The sequence below is a fragment of the Ciconia boyciana genome, chromosome 26 (genome assembly GCF_034638445.1).
Source record: "Ciconia boyciana chromosome 26, ASM3463844v1, whole genome shotgun sequence".
Lineage (NCBI taxonomy): Eukaryota > Metazoa > Chordata > Aves > Ciconiiformes > Ciconiidae > Ciconia > Ciconia boyciana.
Genome location: NC_132959.1, coordinates 2,227,231 through 2,253,695, shown reverse-complemented (window position 1 = coordinate 2,253,695; position 26,465 = coordinate 2,227,231). Strand labels below are relative to the sequence as shown.

The 26,465-nt window shown below is 58.2% G+C and overlaps 2 protein-coding genes across 3 annotated transcripts; one reads left to right on the top strand and one right to left on the bottom strand.

The window, feature by feature from the left end:
* Nucleotides 1–15,942: 15,942 nt before the first annotated feature.
* On the top strand, nt 15,943–20,407 carry APH1A (aph-1 homolog A, gamma-secretase subunit). Of its 2 annotated transcripts, none has more exons than XM_072846973.1 (7): nt 15,943–16,069; nt 17,717–17,887; nt 18,079–18,200; nt 18,452–18,574; nt 18,752–18,879; nt 19,316–19,439; nt 19,722–20,407. In XM_072846973.1, the coding sequence occupies exons 1-7, from the start codon at nt 15,957–15,959 to the stop codon at nt 19,784–19,786; spliced, it is 846 nt and encodes a 281-aa protein (XP_072703074.1). In that variant the 5' UTR covers nt 15,943–15,956; the 3' UTR covers nt 19,787–20,407. The 2 variants fall into 2 exon arrangements, with proteins under 2 accessions (XP_072703074.1, XP_072703075.1); XM_072846974.1 differs by having other exon boundaries at nt 18,127–18,200; nt 19,722–20,404.
* Nucleotides 20,408–20,641: 234 nt separating this feature from the next.
* On the bottom strand, nt 20,642–26,383 carry CA14 (carbonic anhydrase 14). The gene is made up of 11 exons (XM_072846487.1): nt 26,333–26,383; nt 26,142–26,162; nt 24,841–25,291; nt 24,628–24,770; nt 21,886–21,981; nt 21,740–21,806; nt 21,462–21,619; nt 21,254–21,380; nt 21,151–21,171; nt 20,990–21,074; nt 20,642–20,857 (listed from the first exon to the last, which is right to left on the bottom strand). The coding sequence occupies exons 1-11, from the start codon at nt 26,381–26,383 to the stop codon at nt 20,776–20,778; spliced, it is 1,302 nt and encodes a 433-aa protein (XP_072702588.1). The 3' UTR covers nt 20,642–20,775.
* Between the last annotated feature and the right edge of the window lie 82 nt (nt 26,384–26,465).

Below are 26,465 nucleotides of genomic sequence, written 5' to 3'. Positions count from 1 at the left end.
ATGGGTGGTTTTGCTGATGGGGAGAACCCATTGCGGAGCATCGCTTTGGCTGAAATTGGAATTTATTTGTGATAGCTGATATTGAAGGGTTTAAAAATAGACATTTGGAAAAAATACACATTTGGAAATAAAAGTTTGTTGGGGGTCTTGAGGCAGGATTTAATACCAGTAATATTCTGCTATTGCAGAATTGTACTTAGTGCTTACTTTACCTATGTTGTGGGGTTTAAACCGAGTCTGCGATCCTCCAGTATTGGCATTACCCCCATCGGGATTGATTTAATTTCGAATTTGGTGTCTGGTTTTGGACAGGAACAGAAAAAAAGCATTTCAGGGTAAAGCTGAACCTACAGAGTATCTCTAATGTTGCTGATTAGCCAGAAAAAAATTAGTGTATTCAGTCAGACGATGCAGCGAGCCTGCGTCCTCCCCGTGCAGCCCCCAGCCCGGACGCTGGGCTCGCACCTCGTCTTGTGCCCATTGGCTACAGGAGTCCTGGTCCGAGAGGTGTGCCGTGAAGTAAATGGAAGGAAAATGGGAGAATTAAGGACTAAAAGGGAAAAATACGCTTTTTTTATTTCGGATCCAGTTGCTCCATGCGATGCTGATGGAAACGGTTCGTGTTCGTCGCTCTTGTCGGGGCTTTGAGATCTGACGTAAGGTTGGTATTGGTGGACGTACCGGGACACTGCGTGACGACACCTTACGGATAATAAATGCAGGAGACCCGGTCTCAGCCCTCAGCAGTAATTGTGTAAATCTGCACAAAGTCAAGTTTCCTTCCCCAAAACGCCCTCCTCATCCTAACAGGTCTCTAAAAAAGGCGGTTGCAAACCCCAGAGCCGGTTACCTCCTTGCTGGCCCCGTGGAGGGCGGCTTCGAGCTGCTCTTCCGTAGTCGTATGCATTCCATGTGCATCACTGGCTTTTTTTTGGGGGTGAAACCAGGCCACTGTTAACCCCCCCCATGGTTGCTCCTGTGCAAGCGCTGTGCAAAAAGCGGGATCACCAACACCTGGAGTGAGAAACAAGCCCTAAAGCCACCCCAGCCCCTTTTTTCCCCCCGCTTTTGCATCCATGGGGTTGTGGGGGCTGGATGCCACTTCTGAGGCTGGCGCATGTTAAATGCATCCAAAAAACCGCAGTTACCCTCCACCACGGGATAGCGGAGGGTGAGCGGAGTCGCATCAACGCCTGCTCCAGGACTTGCCTGGGTGCTCGCAAAGCCCCCGTGGGCTGCAGCTCCCTCGGGAGGTTGCGCCCGGATCCTGGGAGCACAATTTGTTTCTCAGTTTGATAAGGTGCCGCTAGAAAACACCGGAGGCCTTGAGAGACCTTCTGCTTGCTTCTTGCCTGAAGATAACTAGGAAATGTTTTCAAAACCGGAGGGAAATCCTCTTTGTGTTAAAGCAGCTTATCCTGGGGAGGTTTGCTGGGAGAGCTGGGTGGCCGTTTGCAGAGCCGAGGGTCGGGCAGGCGTTGCACGAGCGGTGAAAAAAGGGGTAAATCTGGGGAAGCAACTTGTGAAAGCATCCGGATGCGGTGTGGGAGGATGGCTTCACCCCCGGCTTGGGATGCAGACTGAGGAAAAGCTCCCGGCTTTACCGTCAGGAAGGACCCCGGGTGAGATCTTGGTTTTCCTGTTAGAAACGCAGGCGTGCCTTTCCAAAGAAAAAGAATTAACGTGTTAAACTCTTAATATTTTCACTGATACAAGGGTGTTTGCTCACTCTTGGTATCATGTGCAAGACTGCAGGTCCCGTAACGGAAAACCTGGGATTTTTCCCCGGTCGGAGCTCCCCGGGGCGTTGGGGGTGGCCGAGGATGGTGCGGCTGGAGCAGAGCCCAGCAGCGGGGACCGATGCTTTTCCTACCACTTGAGGGAAGGTGCATTGAGTGTTGCAAGAAAAAAGAGCATTTATAAACTCCAGAGATTTGGGTGAATAATACCCGCTTTGGGAAAGCGGTGAGGTCGTTTCCAGCTACACGTCATTAGTTGTAATTAGGTCAGGACATACCTCATCCTAAACACTGCTGTAGCTTGAATATAGGTTTTGGCCCTTTCTTCTGGTCTTGAAGTGAGCTATAAAACTAAGCCAGGTTTTTACAATAAACTGGGTTTATTGTATATGTCTTCACATCTTTAACTTCTCTGTGTGGTTGGGTTTGTCTCACGCTTTTGGAAAGAGCTTGTGGTTTTCTGTCCCTCGGTGTCAGGAACACCACCATTGAGTATTGATGCCACTAATTATTTAGTATTATTTTTTTATTAATAAACTTAGCATATTACAAGCTTCACGCACAGATTTTATTTTCCCTTGATTTTTTTTTCTTCATTGCAGGGTTCAAAATCTCAGCGCCATGTATTCAGAAATTATTTTCCTGAGCTCTCCTAGGCAAAGCTCAGCATTTTTTATCAACTTTTATAGCAGCGAGGAGCCAGGAGGTGGCACTGGCTGGCAGCGCATTCGGGTCTCGCTCCCTTCAGCAGCTCCTGGCCCTGTTTTGGAGCCTCTAGGCTTCCCTAGAAAATAAAATAGTTCTACTTTTCAAGGTTGGGAGCCTGGATAAGCCCACAAGCCGGGGTGCGAGATGGCAGGACTGCCTGGTGTTGGCACCGTCCATGGCACCACTGCTCTGTGGGTGTAGAGGAGATGGATGGGTTTGGGTTGTACCTGCTCCGGCAGGTTGGGGAGTTTCTGCCTGAGGTTTTGAGGGCGAGCTCGAGGGAGCTTGAAGCTCTGCAAACCTGGGGGCTGTGCGGACGTGACCACCGTGAGCTCCGCTTGTTGGGTTGACTCAACCTCTGTTGACTTGCGGGAGCTCCGAGACCACGCAGGAGGACCTGGATCAGGTTTGCTGCCCCTCTTTCCCCGTAACCCTTCCAAAGAAAAGCAGCGTAGACACACAGAGTGTGGGACTGCATTTTTTGTCCCCAGCTGGGCCAAGAGGAACCTTATAAACTCAGATTTCCTGACCAAAAAAATCCTCTTTCCGCACACGTTGTTCTGCGTGGGGAGCTGGTGCAGGCTGTATTGGTTGGAGGGACTTTTTTTTTTTGTTCAACTTCTCGTTGCACTGCAGATATTGCTGGTGTTTCTAGAAAATAAATAGTATTAAGAGCAATTCTGGAAAAACCGAAGTGGAAAACTTCTGCCTGCTTTTTCTAGCTACCTATTAGCTTAAAACTTACGGGTTTAGATGCTTGAAAAGATCCTTTTGATGGGACAAGCGCTGTACAAGCGTCTTGCATTTGTTATTCCTGTTCTGCTGGTGTTCACTGATGATTTACCAAGCGACTGCAAGTGAAACCGCACTGCCGGCCACCGCAAACCTCGTGGCGGATGGTTGCCGGCATGGAGGGTTTGTCCCAAAACAGCCCCATTTAACGTGGTGGCCTGGGAAGATGGGACGTGGCACCGTCTGCATCTGGTCCCCGAGGTGCTGCGGTTTTCCTGGAGAAATGGGGTGGCAATTGGGGAAGGAGGAGCAGGTTAGCCCAGCTCGGGGGGTGGATGGGGCTGGTGTTTCTCCTGCTTTCCCGGAGGGTGTTGGTGGCTTCATGCTAGAGACCGAACACCAATTGTTAGTAATTTTATTGGCAGGAGTTCATATTTACAACAGAATAATAGGAAATAGGAAAGAACCTAGTCATTACAAAGCTCTTCAGTGTTTGCACAAACGTTACGGCTGGGGACGGCATCATCCATCTGTTGAAAACTTTGTAGATAAAGTCACAACTGTACTAAAAACAGAGGTGACTGCTTCGTTCAGGGGATGTAATTTCCAGCACGGTGACGATGTTCTTTTCTTCATCAAAGCCGTCATGTCTGAAACGAGGGGAAAAGGTGAGGAAGTGGTTGCCACGTCCTCCTATTGTGTTTCAAGCCATGCTTGTGGCGCGATGGGGTTTTCGTGTGTGCCTGGGATGTCGGTGAGCTTCAGCCTCTGGAAAAAGGGGATTTGGGTGGTTGAGCAGCAGAGGTGCCCGGGGCTCAGACCCACTTTGGGCCAGGGGTACCAAAAGTGTTCACCCCATTGAAGCTCTCGCTGAAGGCTGTATGCGAAGAGGTCAGTTGGGTGCTTTGGTAAAACACCCTAAAATGCCTCTTCAGGTCATTAGTGACAATTAAAGCTTCTTTGGTTGCCCCGGCATTGCAGCTCGATGCCTGAAAGGTTTAATTATTTTTTAGTTATTTCAAAAAGTTGCTGCAAAGCGCTGCTTGCTGCTGCTTTAGAAAGAATTGAATTTTGCTGGCTTGAAGACAGGCTTTTAGGGAACGCTTAAATCCTACGGGGCTTTAGTACCTTCTGAGGAGGAGCACGGGGAGTCATAGCAGGAAACCCAGGAGGCTGAGGAGGATGACGAGTGGGAGGTGGCACCGGAGGGGCGATCCCGCTGACTCCTGGCAAGTCAAGGAAAATAAATCAGTCCAAAAAAATTGCTCGTTTTAATGTGCTAGAAGCCAGTGGCAGAGCTTGTGCCCTGACTGGCTCCTCTGCCTTCCTAACGATCCGTGGTGACTGCTCCTTGGGGGAGAAGTCGCATCATTGCCCTGGAGCATCCTTCGCTCTCGCTGAGCGAAGGGAAGGTGTCGCTGAAAGCTGGGGGGTGACATCCTCTTCTGCAAATCCCTTCCCCAAAGCCCTGATGGTGCTTGGATGGATGGACGGGAAAAGGAATCACCTGCCATGTGACAACATAGGATTAACTTGTAAGATAGCCACAGGGATCCCTCATTGGGACAGGTTTGATATTACTTAATTAGGAAAACTGGGAATTTCCCCTTCTCTGACCTTCTTCTGTGCAAACTGGCAAAATAAGGCCACGGCAAACTAAGCACAGCTATTGCATGGATGCTCTTTGCCCAAATGCGAGTTGTTCAGTGATTGAAAATCAACATTTTAAATCCCTTTATTTCTTCAAGCGACAGTTGTTTCGGCCAGGAAGGCCCCCTTTTTTCGGAAATACGAAGAGAAAGTCCAACTCACCTCATATGAATATATGGTGGGTATTAATGTGGTGTTCTCAGTGTAATATTCTACCGTTGCATATAAGTAATCACCTGGAACGAAAGCATTGTCCTGATGAGTCTGGGTCAATATTTAGCATAACCAAGCAGGCATCTTGCCTACTCAAGCCATTATAATAACACTAATAACACCGAGCATCAATTCCATAGGTTGGAAACTTAAATTTTAGAGGCTGCCTGGGTTGGGGGCTGAGTTTGCTTGTGAGCAGCGATGGCAGCGTGCTGGGGGGGTGCAGGAGTCTGTTATTGCTGCAGAAATCAAAGCGAATCTCTGCCCAGGAGCTGCTCCTGGGGTTATCTCTGCTCTTAGTCCATCTCAATAACCTTTTTAGCTCAGCAAGAGGTCATTTCAGATGGTAACGAGAACCACTGAGGGCAGAACAGCTCCAGAAAAATGTCTTTTAACTCTGCTTTTAATCTCGGTTTACGTTTTGCACCAAAGCATCGCTTGATTTATAGTGGTCAGGCCCATTCGGTGTTAGGGCATGTATTCCCTACAGGTTATTCACATTTGCGTGGGAGGTTCCTGATGTGGTTCAGACAGAAATGTTTTCATCTGAGAGGGTCTCCAGAGGCTCCTTTTAAAGTCGGTGGAGATACTGGGTACCAGTTTCTCTCCGTTGCCACTAAAGGGGGTTGGGGGCACCTGTGCTCTGTGCACATCATCCAGGGTTAGGTGAGAGGAATCCCACCCTTATATCATGACGTTATTATTGCCGGTCTTTTCCCCTCTGAATAGTCAATGTAATTCAAATTAGTCCGAATAACTCGGATAAACAAACTGCCGCTACTTTGCTTGCGTGCCCTGCCTGAGCACCCGCGGTGGCTGTAACCAGCCCCTCCGATTCCCACACGGCCACGATTCAGCAAACCCTCTTAATTCCTCTAAGCAGCATCTCCCCAGACCTCAGGTCCATTTTCCTACGGGTATTTCTGCAAAGCTCCAGTGCCGTGAGGACCTCGGGCTGCAGCAGCGCCTTTGTTTCCTTCTGCCGTGCGCGGCAGCCTTGAGCTTTTAGCTTAAATTAAAGATTGAGGGCGCTGAGGTCTGTGCTGGTGGCAGCACGGGGAGGTGGGATGGGCTCAGTGTCCATTGGGGGTTATTTGTAATTGCAGAGGACTCGATTCAGTGGCTTCTCGGTGCCTTTGCATTGGTTTTTATGGGCAAAGCCTGATCTCCCTGCCTGGCAGAGGCTGGATGGAGACCTCCCAGCATCCTTTCCAACCCCGGTTATTCCAGCTTGCTCATGCAGCTTGCATAAAATGATCCAAAAAAAGCAAGAATTTCTCACTGAAACGAGATGCGTAGTCATATAAAAACTCTGTAATCTCCTCTTCTTCTCCTATCTCAGCATTTCCTAAAAACAAACAAAAAAGGAACGGTTCGTCATCTGGCACCATAAGCAGAGACTCGTGTTGAGCTGGCTGGACGCGGTTTCACATGAACAGTTTCATTGATTTATTGGTGCTTTCTGCAAAACCTACTCCCTGGTGGGAGTAACGGATTCGCAATCTGGCCTGTAATTAAATCAGAGACTTCACAACAACAGGTAATGTGTTGCAGGCCGGACCAGAGCTCGTCCCAGGTGGGTTTTTTCCTTTATTTTGGGTGCAGATGTGCTGGGAGAGGGAGATGCAGTAATGGGGTTGCAGCCCCCGGTCACGTTCCTGCACCCCACACCCCAACTTTATTCTGGGGTGGATCTCAGAGCTCTGCTTCGTGCATTTTGAGCCGCTCCCCGGCCGCCAACCTGGCTGCTTTATTCCTCACGTGCCTTTTGCTGTGAAATTGCTGAAGGCTCAGAAAGGAGCCTTGCATTTCCTTAGGGTTGGGTCACTATAAATAGATTTCTGAATCCTATGGCGTTGTCAAAGTTGTATTAAGTCACTCATTTCCCTTTTTCCAAATACAAGGTTAAATGTGTTTTATTTTCTGGGGCCTTGTAAAGCAGACTAATGGGGAATATTGATACTGTAATACTTGCGTACTCATATACTTGCATACTCATACAATAAGATAAGATGCTCATACTATAATATATTTCATACTCATATATACTCATATATACAGATAATATGAATTATAAATATTATAAGTTACACTATTAATAACTGTAATGATGCCATTAGTCATGCCCGGGACCAGCCATAGCTCTGGGTACCCCTCTCTAAAACTTTCCACCGTTTCCCAGTGTAGCCCCGAATTTCTCAGCGCCAGCAGCGGGCTGAGCAAGAAGCCTGGATCCAAAACCTCTCATCATTAGGAAATTATCTGAAAATGGTGACCCAGCCTAAAGATTCCTGCGCGGGCACCAAAGCCCTGGGGTAGGAGTTGGGTCTGCGGGTCGTCGTACAGCGCAGCCTCCTCCATTGCTGTGTGAAACGCCTCGACCCATCCCATCCCCATCCGAAACCGGGAGCTGCGTCACATAGCGTACACCCTCCCCACGCGCCTTCCCACGCTCGTCCTTTGAAAATACTCTGTCCTTTTGGCTCCGGTGGTGTAAACTCCGGCTCTTGGGGCACATTATCCCATGCACGAAGGTTTCTGAGAAAGTTATTCCAAGTTGGCTATTGTATTTACACTGGAGCCATGCTAAGAATAATAGAGGAGTTATATTGCCGCAAAGAGCTTCCATCTGGAAATCCCCCCTCCGCGGCCGCTTTTAACCTCTCGTGTGATGTTTTGCATTTGGCTTTGTTCCTCCAGCGCGGTAGAGAAGGAAGAAGGCTCTTTGTGGCCAGCAGGCACGGCAGAGCCGCAGGCAGCTGCCAGGTTCCAGTTACCCACCCCTCGGCCCGTGCTGCCCGCTATCTCACGTTCCCAGAAACATTACTTCGTTGCACGTGTGTTCATCCCTAATTAGCTTCAGGTTCCTGCCTCACGCTGCCGCTCGTCTCGCCCAGGCGCTGCCAGTGCCGTGGTTTTCTTCCCTCGGTTGCCCCTGACTTGGGTCTCCCTACGTGCCCACCTCACACCTAACAGGAAATCCTCTTTGGTTGTTTGTTTTTTGTTTTTTTTTTTTTTCCCCCCCTTGCCTGTATCTGTCTCTCTTAATAGCTCCCAGCTGTATATTGCAAATTATTTTGAATGCAATATGGAAAACATTAATTATCAGACTCTATTCTGCAAGCGCACGCTATATTCTGCAAGCACAGACTATATTCTCCAAGCACACACTTTACTTTCAGTAACTTTCAGTCATTGCATCATGTTTTCCCGTTTTTTTTTTGCTACTGATCCCCCATCTTCAAGCAAACACCCCAAGACCCTTCAGCCTCCAAGACCCCCCCGAGTGCCATGCAGCATCCCAGAAGCGTAGAAATAATTAGAGCCCAGCACTTAGCAGCATGATTAAATTAAATTGCAAGCCAGAAAACCAGCGAAACATTTACCTGGTAAAAAATGAAGAACCAAGAGCGCTGCAATTAAGAAGTTCGTCATCCTATGTTTCGGTGTCGTCCGCTGGTGTGGCTCAGCGCTGCTGCTCGGGAATTTCTTGAGGCGTCCCAGCAGAGGCAGGAAATGACTCCTGCAAGGGCTGGACCGAGCAGCCTCCGCGCTCAGAGAAAAGACAAGTTTTTCTGCAATTTGCTAAGCGGCGCAATGTCAGGCTGGGCTAGAGGTTGTCCTGTGTGGGCCGGGAGATGCGCGATGCCCGTGACACCGCTCCAGCGATGGAAGGTTTTTCCCTTTGCAAAGACTTTTCCGATGGCTGAGTTGCAAATCTTGGGAAGTTATTCCCCAGGGAGGGTTAGCGCCGCTGGATGAGCTCGCAATTAGAGGGAGGATGGCTTTGATTATGTTATAATGGAGTAGAACAGGAGTTATTAATAGCAAATCCTTCGTGTAGAGAAGGCGGCAATTAAGAGGCAAAGGCAGAAACAACAACTGGGAGCCAGATTCAGTTGCCAACTTCCCTTAAAATCTTGGGGGATTTTTTTCTTGGCTTCACTTCACCTTCCCATGCCTCAGTTTCTCCATCAGTGAGAAGAAACGTGAACGGTCGTGGGCTTATTTTATTTTGTAGTGGCTAGAAATACCCTGGGTTGGGATGCTTTAGGAGCCCCATTCGGTGTCTACGCTCAGCTCCTGTTACTGCATCCGCAGGGTATGGTGCCTTGGTACGTATTGCTGTCAGCTGCTTATTTTCCTCTCTTCTCTAAAAATAAAAGAGGAAAACATTTCTTGGAAGAGAAATGGGTAGGAAAAGAAAATCCGGCTCCTCTGCTTTGTGCGGAAAAGCTGATACCGGTGCAGAAGGCCTTCTCCAAGGAGATGACGTGATGCTGGTGGAAACTGGTGTTCCCTGGGTGTGAAAAAGGGGAATAGAAGGAGCGGGAGGTAAATGAGATGCGACCAAGCTGGTGTAAAATCAGCTCCTGAGCAGCACGTGGTGGGGGTTTGCTGCCGGGGGGGGTGCTGAGATCGCTGTGACTTTAGTGCTTACTCAGCGATGATAATCAGGTTTTGGGGGAAAAAAGCCACACGTTCACACAAGACGGTTTCCTCTCTCAACCGCTCTCTTGAGCGTGATGGGTGATGGTGGGTTTTGGGGGCTCGCGGACGTGGCGCAGGAGATGGACGCTAGCAAACGGAGCAAGAGGAAAATAGGGCTTAGAAAGTACGAGAGGAGCTGTATTTTGAGATAGGACGAGAAGAAATTCCTAACTAGGAAGATTCACCTGGAAGGAGAACCCTTCCCGGCCAAGAGGGTGGTTGACGACCTTAGGAGGTGGTGCGGACCATGCTCTCGCCTTGTCTTTACCCCCCATCCCTCGAGGCACGTTCTCCCCATCTTAAACGTCTTTTCCCAGCCCTATATTTCACTTTTCTCCAGCAAAATGCCTGGAGGACGATGCTCCCCACCCCCAGAGCCGGGGGCTGCGTCCGCCCCCACTCCCTCGGTGGGTGCCTGCCCCCGCGGGATGCGGGCTCGGGAGTTTCCTCTCGCGGATGAGATAAACGGAAGCGAGTTTTTCAGCGGGGCAAGGGAGTTTAATGGCAAACAGCTGTGCTGAGCCGAGCCCAAGGGGGGGCACGGGCTGCGGGCAGGGAGGGAAAACCACCGGCTGCGGTGGGACGCGTGCGGGCATCTGCGGGGCAACCAGGCAGGGAGAGCCGTGGCAGTCGATGGTTTTCTCATCCTTGTGCTATCGATTTTAAGCCGAGGATGGCTATTGATTTTAAGCCAAGAATTCCTATCGATTTTAAGCCGAGGATTGCTATCGATTTTAAGCCGAGGATTCCTATTGATTTTAAGCCAAGGATTCCTATTGATTTTAAGCCAAGGATTCCTATCGATTTTAAGCCAAGGATTCCTATCGATTTTAAGCCAAGGATTTCCAAAGGCAGATTTTTTTTCAACTAAGATGGGACCCAACTGAAGAACTTTTCAAGCGCATCCCAAAAACGCTTTGCAGCCTCCCGGGGCTGTACGTGCTTTGCCGAAGGAGCTTTTCCCATCCGTAGGGAGATGCTTGGCAAAGGGTTAAGCACAGAGGAATGCTGAGCGGCCGAGCAGGCAGGAAGTGAATATCTCCAAACCCTCCCCTCGACCCACAAAATAACATCAAAACTCAAAATCTCAACCCAAGCAGAAATCTGACCTTGTTGGGGTGAATCCCACCGGGGCCGGAGCTGCCGGCTCGGCCGGGAGGCGCTTGGGCAGCGTGGGGAGACGTCGAGCCGTGAGAGTTAAAATATTGTGGTTTTAAAGCGATGGGGAGGGAAGGGGCAAGGAAGGTTTATGAGGATGGTGGTGTCTTTTTTAATAAAAGATGAGCGGATGGGGTTGGACGGCCAAACTTCTTGGCGTCTGAATTCAGAGGGATTTGCTGGCTTGGGGCTGAGAACGGCTCCTCGTGGTTGGATGTGATGATGAAAAACTTGGGGGGGGGGGGAAGCTGTGGTACCTGCAGCACGGAGACGCTGCTAAGGGAGCTGGATGAAATGCGCTATGAGGTGATACAAGGGGGGAAACAAACGCTTTTGCACCAAACTCTGCTGTTCTTTCATGGCTGCGAACGCATCGGTGTCCAGCTTGGGCATCCCCCAGCAGCATCCCGCATCTTCGTGGCGTGAGGGACGGTCCTCGGGTGCTGGGGACCGCTGGGGAACTGCGGGTGCGGATTTGGAATTGTATTTCTGGCTGGAAAAAGAGAACACTCTATTTTTGTTCAGTTTTTTTTCCTTTTACGTTTGTTCTCGCTCACTTTTCATGTCTCGCAAGACAGAGCGAAAACATCGCCCAAAGAGCAGCCAAAAAAAGCAGCCAAACCAACGTCTTTTCTATCTCCGATCCCATGCTCCTTTCCCAAAACCTAATTCCTATTTTGCACCATCTCTGTACTTTTATGTCTTTTTTTTTAATTATTAAAGTTTACGTGCTGAAATCAAACCGTAAAAGGTCCCGCAGCGAAGGAGCAGCGTGGGAGCGATGCCTTTCACGTGGGAAAACTCAACGTGCGAGCCAAAAAAAACCGGCTTTTCCAGAAAGGGACGGCAAAGCCGGCTCTTGCTTCTCACAATGCCGAGGCTGCGGCATCCTGGGGATGCTCTGAGCATCCCGGCACGGTGAAGCCGGGCAGGCTGCGAGTGGGGGCTTGTACCACGGCTGTGGCTTTATGCTGAGGATGAAGGTGCGAATGAGATCACCGCCGTCCCGGGCTCTCGGAAGCATCACGTCATTTCCCAGCTTTAATAGGCGGAAGCAAAACTCGAAGGGAAATTAAAAAAATGCAGCTGGTAAATAAGACTCTGCCCTTAACAATGACTCGTGCCCAAGCAGATGATATTAGCAGGATTCCTGCGGAAGTCACCGGAGGGGACATTGTTTGGTGGTTTCACTGCAGGAGACGACAAGGTGGATGAAGGAAACCCAAAAAATCCATTCCCCCGTGGCACCGGCTGCCGTGGGGTTTCCACCGCTCCCCACGGTGCTGCGTGCCGGCTGAGAGGTAGGTGGGATGAGCTGCCCTTCCCGCAGGAGTCCTTTGAGGAATGGAGGGGCTTTTCTACCGAACAGGCTGTTCTCGCTGTCCGACGGGGTTTTCTACTCTAAATAAAGCTTTCCTGCCCTTCCCTGCCCTTTTGTAAACAGCGGCTGCTTGGGCTGGCTGCTGCCAACCGGGGTGTGCAGCTCTGCCAGAGAGACTGGGAAATAATAATATGATTCTTCAGATAATTTGAAATAAAGAAAAAAAAAGCACTTTTAAAGAGTAATTTTTAATGAAATAAAAGAAAAACATGTTCCTGGTTTTCACGGTTGGCGCCTGCCATGCACCGGGGCAGCAGCTCACTCCTCCTCTGGGCATCGTCCCCACACCGGCTCTCGGGGGCTCTCGGGGGCTCTGGACAGGGATGAAACAGGAGGGATTTGTGGCCCCGTGCTGTCCCACCGCTGGCTTTAGCCTGAGATGGGCCCTGCAACCGGTCCTTGCCATCACCGGCTGTGGGATGCTGCGGGAGGCGATGCTGGGTGGCCCGTCCCAGGATCACGGCTCTGAGACGCTTCCAAGCATTGTCTTTTATTTTTTCCTTCCTTAATTAGACCCAGATCAGCCGCGTGAACCCCCAGGCTGTTCTCAGGCTGCGTTCCAGGGCTCTGAGCAATGAGGGGTGCTTCCCGTCCCTTCCCCTCCCCTCCAGCCACAGCACCAACAGAAACGGGGGGTATTAATTGCACCCAAGCACCCACAGACACGTCACGGCCACAACCTCTGCCGTGCCGTTGCTCCCAGCCTCCGGGCGTTATCCGGGGGGGTCACCGAGCAGCTGGGAAAATTGGGACCATCCTCGGAGCAAGGAGAGGAGTTGCTCAGCGCGCTCAGTGCGGTTGCTCTTCAGTGCATTTTGCTGCCCAATAAGCAAAATAAGGGGAGAAGGGCCTGTAATGTGGCTTTGCTTGATTCTGTCATGTTAAAATACCTTTTTTTCCTGTTTAACAGCAATTTCTGGCGGCCGCGATACAGGGTACCACAAGGCGCAATCTGAGATAAATCCAAGAGCTCAGTTGCTTACCCAGGAATCAGGGATTTTATTATTTTTACACCATCTCTCATGGGTATCGAGCATCCCTTCCCTCCTCCCAGTGCGTACAGCCTTCCTCCTCCTCCTGCCAGTGCGTACAGCCTTCCTCCTCCTCCTCCAAGCCAAGCAGAGAAACCCAGCAGGAAAAAAGCCAAGGTTATTTCCCTCCCCAGCCCCACTGCCCTGGAAGGGAAAAAATGGCATCGTGGAGCTGCCGGAGAGGCTCCGGCCACCCAAACTGGGCGCAGGCTCCGGCAGGCGGGACCGTGTCGTGGTGGCACTGGATGGTGGTGACACCGCGCTGGCTCGTCCCGTCCCACCTCGCTCCGAGCACTTGACAGCTACCCCGGGGGGCTGCATTTTTCCGCAGCACTTGTGTGCTTATTAGCTGGTAAACCCGTGAAATCAGTGTTCCGGGCGGTTTGCGTGTGATACCATCTACGAGCAGCTGGGAAGTTCGCTTTCAAGATTATAAATGAACAAAAAAAATTCTGCTAAAAACCCTCCCCGAGAGGCTAGAAAATATCTGAAGGGAATTTTCCCGGAGCTGGTGCTCAAATCCTATCGGAAAAGATTACGCCGAAAAATCCTCCTGGCTTTTGCAAAGCTCCTGCAAGTTTGCAAACTATTCCTGGGGCAAATTTGAAAGTTATCGATGGAGGTTTGTGAGCCGCGGCCGACAAGGGGCTGTGCCCACCCACGTCCCATCCTGTAGACTCTCAAATTTTCCCTTTTCTCTTGGTTTTTATCCCGTTTTGCGGACGGCGGGTTTGGCAGAGTGGGGCAGGGGCGTTTCAGCCCCTCTGCAAGAGAAAGCGAGAACTGGCGTTATTAAACCTCATTTTGCATTTGAGGAGATGTGGAGCAAAACCAAAAGCTGTGAGTGGTTTTAGCTCCCCTGGGTGAGACCGGGCGGGTGACGCTGGGGATCGGTGCCAGCGATGGCAAAACGTGGTCCCTCTGACTTGGAAAATGAAATATTTCATGTCTAACCCAGCCTTGCACCCAATTTTGAGGTTTTTTGAAGCAACCGGGCTGCTTCTGAGCTGTTCCTGCCATGCAAACGGCTGGAACTCAGGCTGGGGAGCTGTGGTGCTCCCCCAAAGAGGGTTCCATCCCCTCCATCCCCTCCATCCCCTCCATTCCCTCCATCCCTCTCCATCCCCTCCGTCCCTTCCATCCCCTCCATCCCCTCCATCCCCTCCGTCCCCTCCGTCCCTTCCATCCCCTCCATCCCCTCCGTCCCCTCCGTCCCTTCCATCCCCTCCATCCCCTCCATCCCCTCCATTCCCTCCATCCCTCTCCATCCCCTCCATCCCCTCCGTCCCTTCCATCCCCTCCATCCCCTCCATCCCCTCCATCCCCTCCGTCCCTTCCATCCCCTCCATCCCCTCCATCCCCTCCATCCCCTCCATCCCCTCCATTCCCTCCATCCCTCTCCATCCCCTCCATCCCCTCCGTCCCCTCCATCCCCTCCGTCCGTTCCATCCCCTCCATCCCCTCCATCCCCTCCATCCCCTCCATCCCCTCCATCCCCTCCATCCCCTCCGTTCCATTCCCTCCATCCCTCTCCATCCCCTCCATCCCCTCCGTCCCTTCCATCCCCTCCATCCCCTCCATCCCTCTCCATCCCCTCCATCCCCTCCATCCCCTCCATCCCCTCCATCCCCTCCATCCCCTCCATCCCCTCCATCCCCTCCGTCCCTTCCATCCCCTCCATCCCCTCCGTCCCCTCCGTCCCTTCCATCCCCTCCATCCCCTCCATCCCCTCCATTCCCTCCATCCCTCTCCATCCCCTCCATCCCCTCCGTCCCCTCCATCCCCTCCATCCCCTCCATCCCCTCCGTCCCCTCCGTCCCTTCCATCCCTCTCCATCCCCTCCATTCCCTCCATCCCCTCCGTCCCTTCCATCCCCTCCATCCCCTCCATCCCTCTCCATCCCCTCCATCCCCTCCATCCCCTCCATCCCCTCCGTCCGTTCCATCCCCTCCATCCCCTCCATCCCCTCCATCCCCTCCTCCATCCCCTCCATCCCTTCCATCCCCTCCATCCCCTCCATCCCCTCCGTCCGTTCCATCCCCTCCATCCCCTCCATCCCCTCCGTCCCTTCCATCCCCTCCATCCCCTCCATCCCCTCCGTCCCCTCCGTCCCTTCCATCCCCTCCATCCCCTCCGTCCCCTCCGTCCCTTCCATCCCCTCCATCCCCTCCATCCCCTCCGTCCGCTCCGTCCCTCTCCATCCCCTCCATCCCCTCCGTCCCTTCCATCCCCTCCATCCCTCCATCCCCTCCATCCCCTCCGTCCCTTCCATCCCCTCCATCCCCTCCATCCCTCTCCATCCCTCTCCATCCCCTCCATCCCCTCCATCCCCTCCGTCCGTTCCATCCCCTCCATCCCCTCCATCCCCTCCATCCCCTCCATCCCCTCCATCCCCTCCGTCCCTTCCATCCCCTCCATCCCCTCCATCCCCTCCATCCCCTCCATCCCTCTCCATCCCCTCCATCCCCTCCATCCCCTCCGTCCCTTCCATCCCCTCCATCCCCTCCATCCCCTCCATCCCTTCCATCCCCTCCATCCCCTCCATCCCTCTCCATCCCCTCCATCCCCTCCATCCCCTCCATCCCCTCCGTCCGCTCCATCCCCTCCATCCCCAGGACTTTCCCCTGATCCCGGGGTTGTCCGGGGGGGCTGCGCGGCCCCTTCGCTGCCGGGTTTTTTGGGGTGCAGATCCTCCCCCCCCCCCCCCCCCCCAGAGCATCCCCGGGGCTGGTCCTACCCCCCCACTCCCGCAGCGCGGCGCGGCCTCCCGCCGCCAGGCGGCGCTGTCCCCGCCCCGCGGACTACAGCTCCCGGCATGCCCCGCGCGGCCCCGCCCCGCCCCGCCCCGCCGCCATGGGGGCCGCCGTCTTCTTCGGCTGCGCCGGTATCGCCTTCGGGCCGGCGCTCGCCCTCGTTCTCCTCACGGTGGCGGCGGAACCGCTGCGGGTCATCGTCCTGGTGGCGGGGTGAGCCCGGGGGGGCCGCCGGGGAGGGGTCCGGGGAGGTCCTGATGGGGGGCTTCAGGGCAGGCCTGAGGGGCCTGTGGCGCCGGGAGGGCGGCTGTGGGGCTGAGGGGGCAGCTCTGGGGCAGTTGGGGGTCAGACCATTGGGGGACTGAGGGGATCAGTTCTGGGGCAGTTGGGGGTCAGAGAGCATTGAGGGGGCTGAGGGGCTGTGCTGGGTGACAGGGAGCACTGCGGGGGGCGAGGGGGCAGTTGGGGGTCAGAGAGCATTGAGGGGGGCTGAGGGGGCAACTGGGCTGTTCTGGGGGTAGGCAGCTCGGAGGAGGTGGGGGGGGCTGTGGGGGCAGCTGGGGGTCAGGGAGCACTGAGGGGCTGAGGGGCTGTTCTGGGGCAGATGGGGGGTCTGGGGCAGGGCAGGTAGCACTGGGGGTGAGGGGATGGTCGAGGGGGTGATGGAGCAGGCAGGATTGAGGTGGTCAAGGGGCAGCCGGAAAAGTGGGTGGGGGCAGTTCTGGGGTAGTTGAGGGGGCCGCGGGGGTTGGCAGCTCAGAGAGGGTAGATGGGGGGCTGAAGGAGTCTGGGGTACAGGCAGCGCTGGAGGGGGTGCAGGGGGCAGTTGAGGGTGTCTGAGAGGGGCAGGCAGCCCTGGGCAGGCCACGGCAGCGCGGGGAGGAGCTGAAGGGGAGATCTTGGGGCAGGCGAGGAGGTCTGGGGTGGGAGGCAGTGCCTGGGGGGGCAGTTCTGGGGTGGCAGGGGGCTGAGGCTGTGGCGGGCCTGAGGAGGGTTTGGGAAATCACCTGCGCAGGTGGGATGAGGCCGTGAATTTGTAGGGGGTGGGAGAGGCTGTCACCGTACCGGGGTCCCCTCGCTTTGGGGTCTCCCAAAAGTCGGCTCCGCCGGCTTAAAGACGGCATCCCAGCTGAGGCGAAACACTTGGAGGCTGCGGCCTCGTCTCAGCGACCCCCCCGGGACCGTGGGAGCCGTTCCTGGCTCTAACTGCGCAGCCTATGCCGTGCCGGGTGCCGCGCCGGGGCAGACGCAGTGCCGTCCTTCCTGCGTCTCGCAGGTGAGAGAGAGCACGTGTGGGCTTTACGCTGGCCGGGCAGGAAGCAGCCGAAAGCCTTCCTCGTGCTGGGAAAGCCGCAGCCGGGAGCAGCAACATGCCGTCCGTGCCAAGCGCTCGGCTCTTCCCTCCTGTGCCCGATCCGGGCCCCAGGCTCACGACTCCTGCCCCGTGTGTCAGCGTGGGGGATTCGCTATTTAAAAAAGAGCGAGGGGAGCGGCTCTGCGCCGGCCATGTCCCACCACTCTCGGCTTCCCCAGGGCAGACCCGTGTTTAACCTTTGAGGGGCGAAGCACTCAGCATCCTTCCCCGCTTCGCAGGGCAGCAGCTTTCCCCCGAGCAGGTTTTTGTGGCTCTGAGAAGAGAAAGGAGGATTTCGGCTTCCGAATCTGTTTGGTTTTCAGCCACACGCTTCCTTCGCGTGCCTTCCTCACATGACAGTGACCAGGCGGCCCACGCTGCCGCCGAAAACTTCCCCTGCTGAACGCGTGACCTGGAGCCCAGGCAAACCAAGCAAGCAGCTCGGCACACGTTTGCTGCGTGATTCTGAGCTCCGGAGCGTGAGCTTGGTGTTCCTCTCTCCCCAGGGCGTTTTTCTGGCTGGTGTCGCTGCTCCTGGCCTCTCTCATCTGGTTCGTTTTGGTCCATCTCAGCGACCGGGAGGATGCCAAGCTGCAGTACGGCCTCCTCATCTTCGGGGCTGCTGTCTCCGTCCTGCTGCAGGAGGCTTTCAGATTCGCCTACTTCAAGCTGCTGAAGTAAGAGCCCGTCCGAGGGCGGCCCGCTCGTCCCCGTGGGGCCGGGTGACCTGTTCTGGTAGCTGTGATCCCTCTGCTTTTTGTCTGGGGAACCCCACAAAGTATTTTCCTCGTTAGATCCTGGGAGAGAGCTGTTCCTCCTCGCCCCAGGCTCGTTTATAACCATCCCTTCCCCTCTTCTGCGTGACAAGGCCCCTGTTCCGAACTAGCTGCTCACGCTTTCTCTCCTGCCCGAGCAGGAAGGCAGATGAAGGCCTGGCGACGATCAGCGAGGACGGCCGGTCCCCCATCTCCCTCAGGCAGATGGCTTACGGTGAGCACGAACCCGGACAGGGCTCGGGCTGTCACTGACCTCCCCGCGCTCTTCTGGGGCTGCCTGGCAGCGGGATGCTCGGGTATCGGAGACCGGCGATGGTGTCGATGGGCCCGCCGGGCTAACGCAGCCTTCCCGGTTCTCTTTGCCGCTCTCCTGCCTTTCCCTGGGCCCACGCGCCGAGTCTGGGGCTGGCGGCAGAGGTAGCACGGCTGCAGTCGCTCTTGGCTGACTCCCTTCTCCCTCCGCAGTCTCAGGCCTGTCCTTCGGCATCATCAGCGGCGTGTTTTCCGTCATTAACATCCTGGCAGACTCCATCGGGCCGGGCATCGTCGGGATCCACGGGGATTCGCCGTACTACTTCATCACGTCCGGTGAGGCTGGGGGCCGGCACGCGCCACGGAACATGGGCTCGTGCCCGGGGTGCTGCGGCAGCGCCGGTTAGAGCTGGAGTCCGGCCCCGGCGCGCGGCCCTTCACCGAGGTGAGGAGGAGGAAGGTGGCGGAGCGGTGGCGAGGTCTGAGGGGGTCTGTGTCACCCTCTTCCCCCAGCGTTCCTCACCATGGCCCTCGTCTTGCTCCACACCTTCTGGGGAGTGATCTTCTTCGATGCCTGCGAAAAACGTCGCTACTGGTGCCTGGGGCTGGTGGTTGCCAGTCACCTCCTCACCTCGGGGCTGGTGAGTTTGATGAGCCAGCGCCGACCGGACCTGCACCAAAAGCTGTCCCCAAAGTAAAGCAGCTGCGGCTGTCATCGGACGCCCATCGGGCACGGGGAGGGGATCGCGGGGACGCTCGCTGCTGCTTCGGACTCCCTAAATCTCTGCCTCTGAGCTGCGGGGCGAGTCACGGCCCTCCTGGGCACCTCCTGCCCAGGGCAGCCTGGTGGGGTGCGCGCAGGGGAAGGAGGGTTAACGAAGGACTGGGGGGCGGACGGAGGATTAGCCGCTAAGCTCCTGGTGGGAAACCGCTCGGAAGGAGTTTAAGCCAGGCTTACCAGAGCTCTGCTCCGCTTGGAGGGCCTGGCTCCCCTTTCCCCCTGCGGCTATTTGGGGGGGGCTGTGGGGGCAGCTGGCAGGCGGTGACGTTCCTAACACGGCTCTCTCCGTCCCCCAGACGTTCCTGAACCCCTGGTACGAGGCCAGCCTGGTCCCCATCTTCATCATCACCTTCTGCACGGGCCTCTGGGCCTTCTTCACTGCCGGGGGCTCCTTCCGCAACATCCTCAAGTGCCTCTCCTGTAAGGGGGGGGCTGAGCGGGGAGGGATGCGCGGTGAGGGGTGTCCCCGCTGCGACACGGGGGCTTCTCTGGTGGGTTTCTGCCCCCCTTTGAGCTGTCGGGGGGGTCGGACACGGGTGCGGAGCTGCTGGGATGGGGGAGGATGGGTCTCACCTGCAACCGTCGCCCTTTCATTGAGCGGGGGCCGCGTCTCCTGGCTAACGGGAGGCTCCCGCCCCCAAAACGCCCCTGCTCCCCCCACGCTTACCCTCTCCCTCCTTTCTGCCCCCCCCCCCCCCCCAGGTAAGCAGGAGGACGACAGCAGAGTGATGAGGTACTCAGCACTGCAGGTGCCTTTCGAGGACTGAGCGGCAGCCGCAGCCCTGCCTGCTCGTGCTGCCTGCGCTGCCCGCGCCGCCGCCGTACCCAAGTGCCCTCTTCTCGGCAGCTGGAAGGTCACGACGCTGCCTTCGCCTCTGCGGTTTGCTCCTCCGGTGCTGCCGCCCGGCCGAGCCCCGGCCCCTCTCCGTGGCACAGAGGCGGCTCCGTGCCCCGTCCCGCTCCGGAGGGGATTTTTGGTGTCCAGCCGGTGCTCGTGGGCGCTCCGTTAGCTTCGTTAGTGACTTCCATTAGACTTTTTTTTCCTTACAGGGTATGGCTGCAGGATAAGCGCGGGGAAGGTGGGAGGGGGGGCCCTGTGGTGCGGCCAGGCTTGTGGGGCTGGGGGCAGGACCCCCCCCTTCCCTCGCAGTTTCCCCCCCACCCAGGGACCCCTGCCCTCGGTGCTGCTGTTTTCCGCTCGGCCTCTGCGGAAGCGGGGTGACGCTCTCGGGACGGGGGGAGCGGGGACAGGGGGTGCCCTGCCCTGCTCACCCCCGTTCTGCTCCCCGCCGGGTCTTCTCTGGGGGTACGCGTTACCCTGCTGTGCAGCTGGGGGGGGGGTGTGTAAATTATTTTTTTTTATTCAGAGTAAAACCATTTTAATAGAGCGACGGGTACCACGGCCCCGAGGCGACTTCTGTGCTGGGGCTGGGGTGAGGTGTGTGGCGGGGAGAAGGGTCTGTGCCCCCCATCTTGCTCTGCTCCCAGCCCCTGTCCAAGCTTCGGGGGGAGCACCCCACGCGTCCTGGTTTCTCAGGGCTGACAGGATCTGGCCCCGAAGCCCCTCGGCAAACGGCCCCGTTCCCCCCCCAGCAAAGAGCCGCCAGCGCCGTGGGGTGGGGAAGGGGCTTTATTTCCAGTGGGGCCGGGGCAGGAGCTGCCGCTGCCGTGGGGCTGAGCATCGGCCGGCTCCTCTGGCACGGGCAGAGGGCTGGGGGGCAGCGGGGGTCCGCCACAGCCTGGCCCGGGGGGGGGTTCAAGGGCGGGGGCCATCGTCCGAGGGGGTGCGGCGGGAGGAGGCTTTGAACACGACGTCCTGCTCCTGCGCCCTCCTGGCTCTGCCTCGCGGGGGGAGAAGGGCTGAGGTGAGAGCAACCCTCCCCAGAGGGGGTCCGGACCCTCTGATCTGGGGGTCCGGGCTCCCTGCTGGGGGTGGGGGGGGGCCCTTCCTCGGGTTGGGGGCCTCTCACCGCATCCTCTTGGCCACAAAGTGGACGGCGAGGAAGAGGCTGAGGCAGCCGGAGACAGTGCCAAAGATGATGGCGATGACTTCACCTGCGTGACGCGGGCTCAGGGGGGACTCGGGGGGAGGGGGAGAACCCCCATCCCAGCCCCCCCGGCCAGACCGTACCTGTCGAATACCCCTCGGGCCCTGCAAGAGAAGAGCTGGGGCTCTGGGAGCCATTTTTGGGGGGGGGGGGGTCCCTTCCCACCACCCCTGGGCCGGCTCTCACCCCTGGGGAAGGACGACCGCACCAGCCGCTGGTTGAGCTCCTGCGGGACCCGAAAATTATCCACCAGGCGCTGGGGCTGGGGCTCGGCCGCCTCCGTGGCATAAAGGGTTCCCTGGAGCTGCTCCAGCTGAAATGAGGGGACCCATCTACCCTCTCTGAGGGTGAAACCCCCCAAAACCAGGGGGTTTCACCCCAAAGCGGGTCCTACCTGGGCCAGGCTGATGCGGACGGGCTGCTGGAAGAGGGTCCAGAGGACGCCCTGAAAGCAGGGGGGGGTGGTGAGGGACCCGTTGTAGCGGTAGTAGAGGTCCAGGCGCGGGGGCAGCAGGTCCTGCAGGCTGAAGGAGGGGACGGCCGTCGTCTGCCCTGGGGGGGGAGCAGTTGGGGGGTGCAGGGTGAGGAGTTTGGGGTTCCCCCTCCCCGCCGCCACGCGCTTTCCCTGCTGTCTCCCTGCGCTACCCCCTCGCTCGCGCGCCGTTCGCTCACCCGCGTAGCGGATGCTCCCGAGATGGCTCAGGATGTTGTCGTAGGCGGGGTGGGGGTCAGCACCGACCTAAGGGGGAGCGAGGAGGGGGTGTCAGGGCTGGGGGGGGGGGGGTGAGGAGGTTGGGGGTGTTTTGGGGTCCGCGTACCTCCAGGAGGACGCCGAGCACGGCCAGCCCGCCGGCGTGGTGCTGCGCCTCGCTGGCATTGGCGTAGCGCTCCGCGTCGTAGTGCACAACGTGCATCTGGGGGCAGAGGGGCTCCGCGCGGGCGGGGCAGAGCAGGGACACCCCACCCCCCCCCCCCCACCCCACGACCCCCAGGCTGGTGCCCCCCATCGCCCCCTTTCCCATGCCCGGTTCCCAGACCCGATCCCGGCACCTTCCACCGTGTCTGGACCCGCTGCCCGCACCCGTTCCCTGGTCCTGGCACCCGGTCCTGTGCCGGTTCCTGCACCCAGACCCGTTCCTGCCCCCATTTCCCATCCCTGCTTCCCCTTCCTGCACCCATTTCCCACACCCGGACCCCTTTCCCCTCCCCTTTCCCATGCGCTCTCCCATGCCTGCACCCAATTCCTGCACCCAGACCCCTTCCTGCACCCATTCCTGTGCCGGTTCCTGCACCCAGACCCTTTCCCACACCATTCCTGTGCTGTTTCCTGCACCCATCCTGCCCCCAGACCCATTTCCCACCCCTATTTCCCTGTCCGCTTCCTATGCCCAGACTTGTTTCCCATTTCCTCCACCCAGCCCCCTCCCTGCACCCATTTCCCACCCCCAGACCCATTTCCCACCCCATTTCCTTGCCTGTTTCCTGTGCCTGGACCCATTTCCCATTCCCTGCACCCAATTCCTGCACACAGACTCCTTCCTGCACCCATTCCCGTGCCAGTTCCTGGGCCCTGCCCCGTTCCCGCACCCATTTCCCACCCCCAGACCCACTTCCCGCACCATTTCAATGCTGTTTCCCGCACCCAGGCCCCTTCCCAGACCCATTTCCCTGCCTGTTTCCTGTGCCCGGACCTGTTTCCCGCACCAGGACCCCTTTCCCGTTCCCGCACCCATTTCCCACCCCCAGACCCACTTCCTGCACCATTCCAATGCTGTTTCCCGCACCCAGGCCCCTTCCCAGACCCATTTCCCTGCCTGTTTCCTGTGTCCGGACCTGTTTCCCGCACCAGGACCCCTTTCCCGTTCCCTGCACCCATTTCCCGCCCCCAGCCCCATTTCCCACTCCCATACCCGTTTCCCATTCCCTGCACCCAGCCCCCTCCCTGCACCCATTTCCCACCCCCAGACCCATTTCCTGCACCCATTTCCCTGCCTGTTTCCCACACCCAGCCCCCTTCCCACACCCATTTCCTGCCCCCAGCCCCATTTCCCACTCCCATACCCGTTTCCCATTCCCTGCACCCAGCCCCTCCCTGCACCCATTTCCCACCCCCAGACTCATTTCCCGCACCCATTTCCCTGCCTGTTTCCCGCACCCAGCCCCTTCCCACACCCATTTCCCACCCCCAGCCCCTTTCCCGCACCCATTTCCCTGCCTGTTTCCTGTGCCCGGACCTGTTTCCCGCACCAGGACCCTTTTCCCGTTCCCTGCACCCATTTCCTGCCCCCAGCCCCATTTCCCACTCCCATACCCGTTTCCCATTCCCTGCACCCAGCCCCCTCCCTGCACCCATTTCCCACCCCCAGACTCATTTCCCGCACCCATTTCCCTGCCTGTTTCCCACACCCAGCCCCGTTCCCACACCCATTTCCCACCCCCAGACCCATTTCCCGCACCCATTTCCCTGCCTGTTTCCCACACCCAGCCCCCTTCCCACACCCATTTCCCACCCCCAGCCCCCTTTCCCGCACCCATTTCCCTGCCTGTTTCCTGTGCCCGGACCTGTTTCCCGCACCAGGACCCCTTTCCCGCTCCCGCACCCATTTCCCACCCCCAGACCCACTTCCTGCACCATTCCAATGCTGTTTCCCGCACCCAGGCCCCTTCCCAGACCCATTTCCCTGCCTGTTTCCTGTGTCCGGACCTGTTTCCCTCACCAGGACCCCTTTCCCGTTCCCTGCACCCATTTCCCACCCCCAGCCCCATTTCCCACTCCCATACCCGTTTCCCATTCCCTGCACCCAGCCCCCTCCCTGCACCCATTTCCCACCCCCAGACCCATTTCCTGCACCCATTTCCCTGCCTGTTTCCTGTGCCCGGACCTGTTTCCCATACCAGGACCCCTTTGCCATTCCCTGCACCCATTTCCCACCCCCAGACCCATTTCCCGCACCCATTTCCCTGCCTGTTTCCCACACCCAGCCCCCTTCCCACACCCATTTCCCACCCCCAGCCCCCTTTCCCGCACCCATTTCCCTGCCTGTTTCCTGTGCCTGGACCTGTTTCCCGCACCAGGACCCCTTTCCCGTTCCCTGCTCCCATTTCCCGCCCCCAGCCCCATTTCCCACTCCCATACCCGTTTCCCATTCCCTGCACCCAGCCCCCTCCCTGCACCCATTTCCCACCCCAGACCCATTTCCTGCACCCATTTCCCTGCCTGTTTCCCACACCCAGCCCTGTTCCCACACCCATTTCCCACCCCCAGACCCATTTCCCGCACCCATTTCCCTGCCTGTTTCCCACACCCAGCCCCCTTCCCACACCCATTTCCCACCCCCAGACCCATTTCCCGCACCCATTTCCCTGCCTGTTTCCTGTGCCCGGACCTGTTTCCCGCACCAGGACCCCTTTCCCGTTCCCTGCACCCATTTCCCTCCCCCCGCCCCATTTCTCACTCCCATTCCCGTGCCATTTCCCGCACCCAGCCCCTTTCCCAGGCCGAAGCCCCATTTGGGGACCCCCACCCCTTTGGGACCCCCACCCTCGGGGCCGCCCCCTACCTCGGCGGGGGCACGGCGGCCGTCGAGGAGATGCTCAGCACCGCCGGTGCGGCCGGGCCGGCCCCAGTGGAAGTGGAGCTGAGCGGCGGCGAAGCTGCGGGGCAGCCCCTGCAGCCGCAGGGACGGCGGCAGCGCCAGCACCGCTGCGGGGGGACGCTGAGCGGGGCTGCGACACGCGGGGACCCCCCCAGACCCCTCCCGGCACCCGCTCACCGGTGTGGCCGTTGTTGGCGAGGGTGAAGGCCGGGGTGCCGGGGCGGCGGTAGCCCACGGGGCGGATGGGTGGCAGCGAGGGGTCCGGCTGCACCCGCTGCGTGCGGATGTCGATGGGCGACTGGGCTCGGCCGCCGCACGCCGGGTGGCCCTCGGGCCAGTGCTGCTGCCCGTGGGGACCTGGGGGGGACCCGGGCGTCCGGGTGGGCCCCTCACCCGCCTTGGGGCTGCTGATTCCCAGCACGGCGCCCGTGACCCAAAACGCCCTCGTTTCCCCCCAAACGAGGCCACGGGTGACATTCCCAACGTGCTCGTTAATCTTCTGGGGACATTTTTTCCGGCCGGGGGAGCGGGGACAAAGCCGACCCCGGGGGGGGGTCTGGGGGGACTCGGGGGGTCCCCGTGGGCCCGGCGGGATGGGGCTTAGCCGGGATTTGGCCGGAGCCGGACCCTAATTGGATTTGGCAGCCGGAGCCTTACGTAAAGGAGCACAATGGGACCATTGGAGCGAGGGGGACCCAGGCGTCCGGGGAGGGTGGGGGGCACGGGGGCTGCACCCATCCATCTCCTTCCCATTTGGGGGACCCAGGTGTCGGGGGGACATGGGGGCTGTCACCCATCCAGCTCCTTCCCATTTGGGGGGACCCAGGTGTCTGTGGGTGGGGTGGGGGGCATGGGGGGCTGCACCCATCCATCTCCCTCCCATTTGGGGGACCCAGGTGTTGGGGGGCGTGGGGGCTGTCACCCATCCACCTCCCTCCCATTTGGGGGACCCAGGTGTCTGTGGGTGGGGTGGGGGGCATGGGGGGCTGCACCCATTCACCTCCTTCCCATTTGGTGGGACCCAGGTGTCGGGGGGACATGGGGGGGCTGTCACCCATCCAGCTCCTTCCTATTTGGGGGGGACCCAGGTGTCTGTGGGTGGGGTGGGGGCATGGGGGCTGCACCCATCCAGCTCCTTCCCATTTGGGGGACCCAGGATTCTGGGGGGTGCATGGAGGGGGCTGCACCCATCCAGCTCCTTCCTATTTGGGGGGACATGGGGGGCTGCACCCATCCAGCTCCTTCCTATTTGGGGGACCCAGGCATCCAGGAGCAGGGTGGGGGGCATGGGGGCTGCACCTGTTCACCTCCTTCCCATTTGGGGGACCCAGGTGTCGGGGGGGGGGGGGCTGCACCCATCCAACCCCTCCCTTCTGGGGGGGACCCGGGTGATGCCCCTCAGCTCCGGGGTGCGTGGGGCGGTGGATTCGGGGTGTGGGGGCAAGCGGGGGTCCCTGGGGGGGTGGGGCCCCACTCACCCTCGTACGCCCAGTGGGGACCTGTGGGGGCAAGCAGAGGCGTTGGGGGCCGGGGAGGGCCAGGGCTCGGGTGGGTCCCCCCGGCTCTTCCCCGGGGGCACCCGTGGGTGCTGACGGCTGCACCCCAAAGCGGGTCCCGCTCCCGGGTGCCGGGAATTGGGGTGAATGCCTGAAGGACGGGGGGCACTCACCGGCGGGCAGGGCGGGGGCCAGGCCCCCAGCAGCAGCAGGGCACGCAGCATGGCGGGGCGGGGGGGGCCGGGGGCCGCCGGCCCGGCCTTAAATACCCACCCGGGACAGGCCCCCCGGGGGACGGGGAGGATG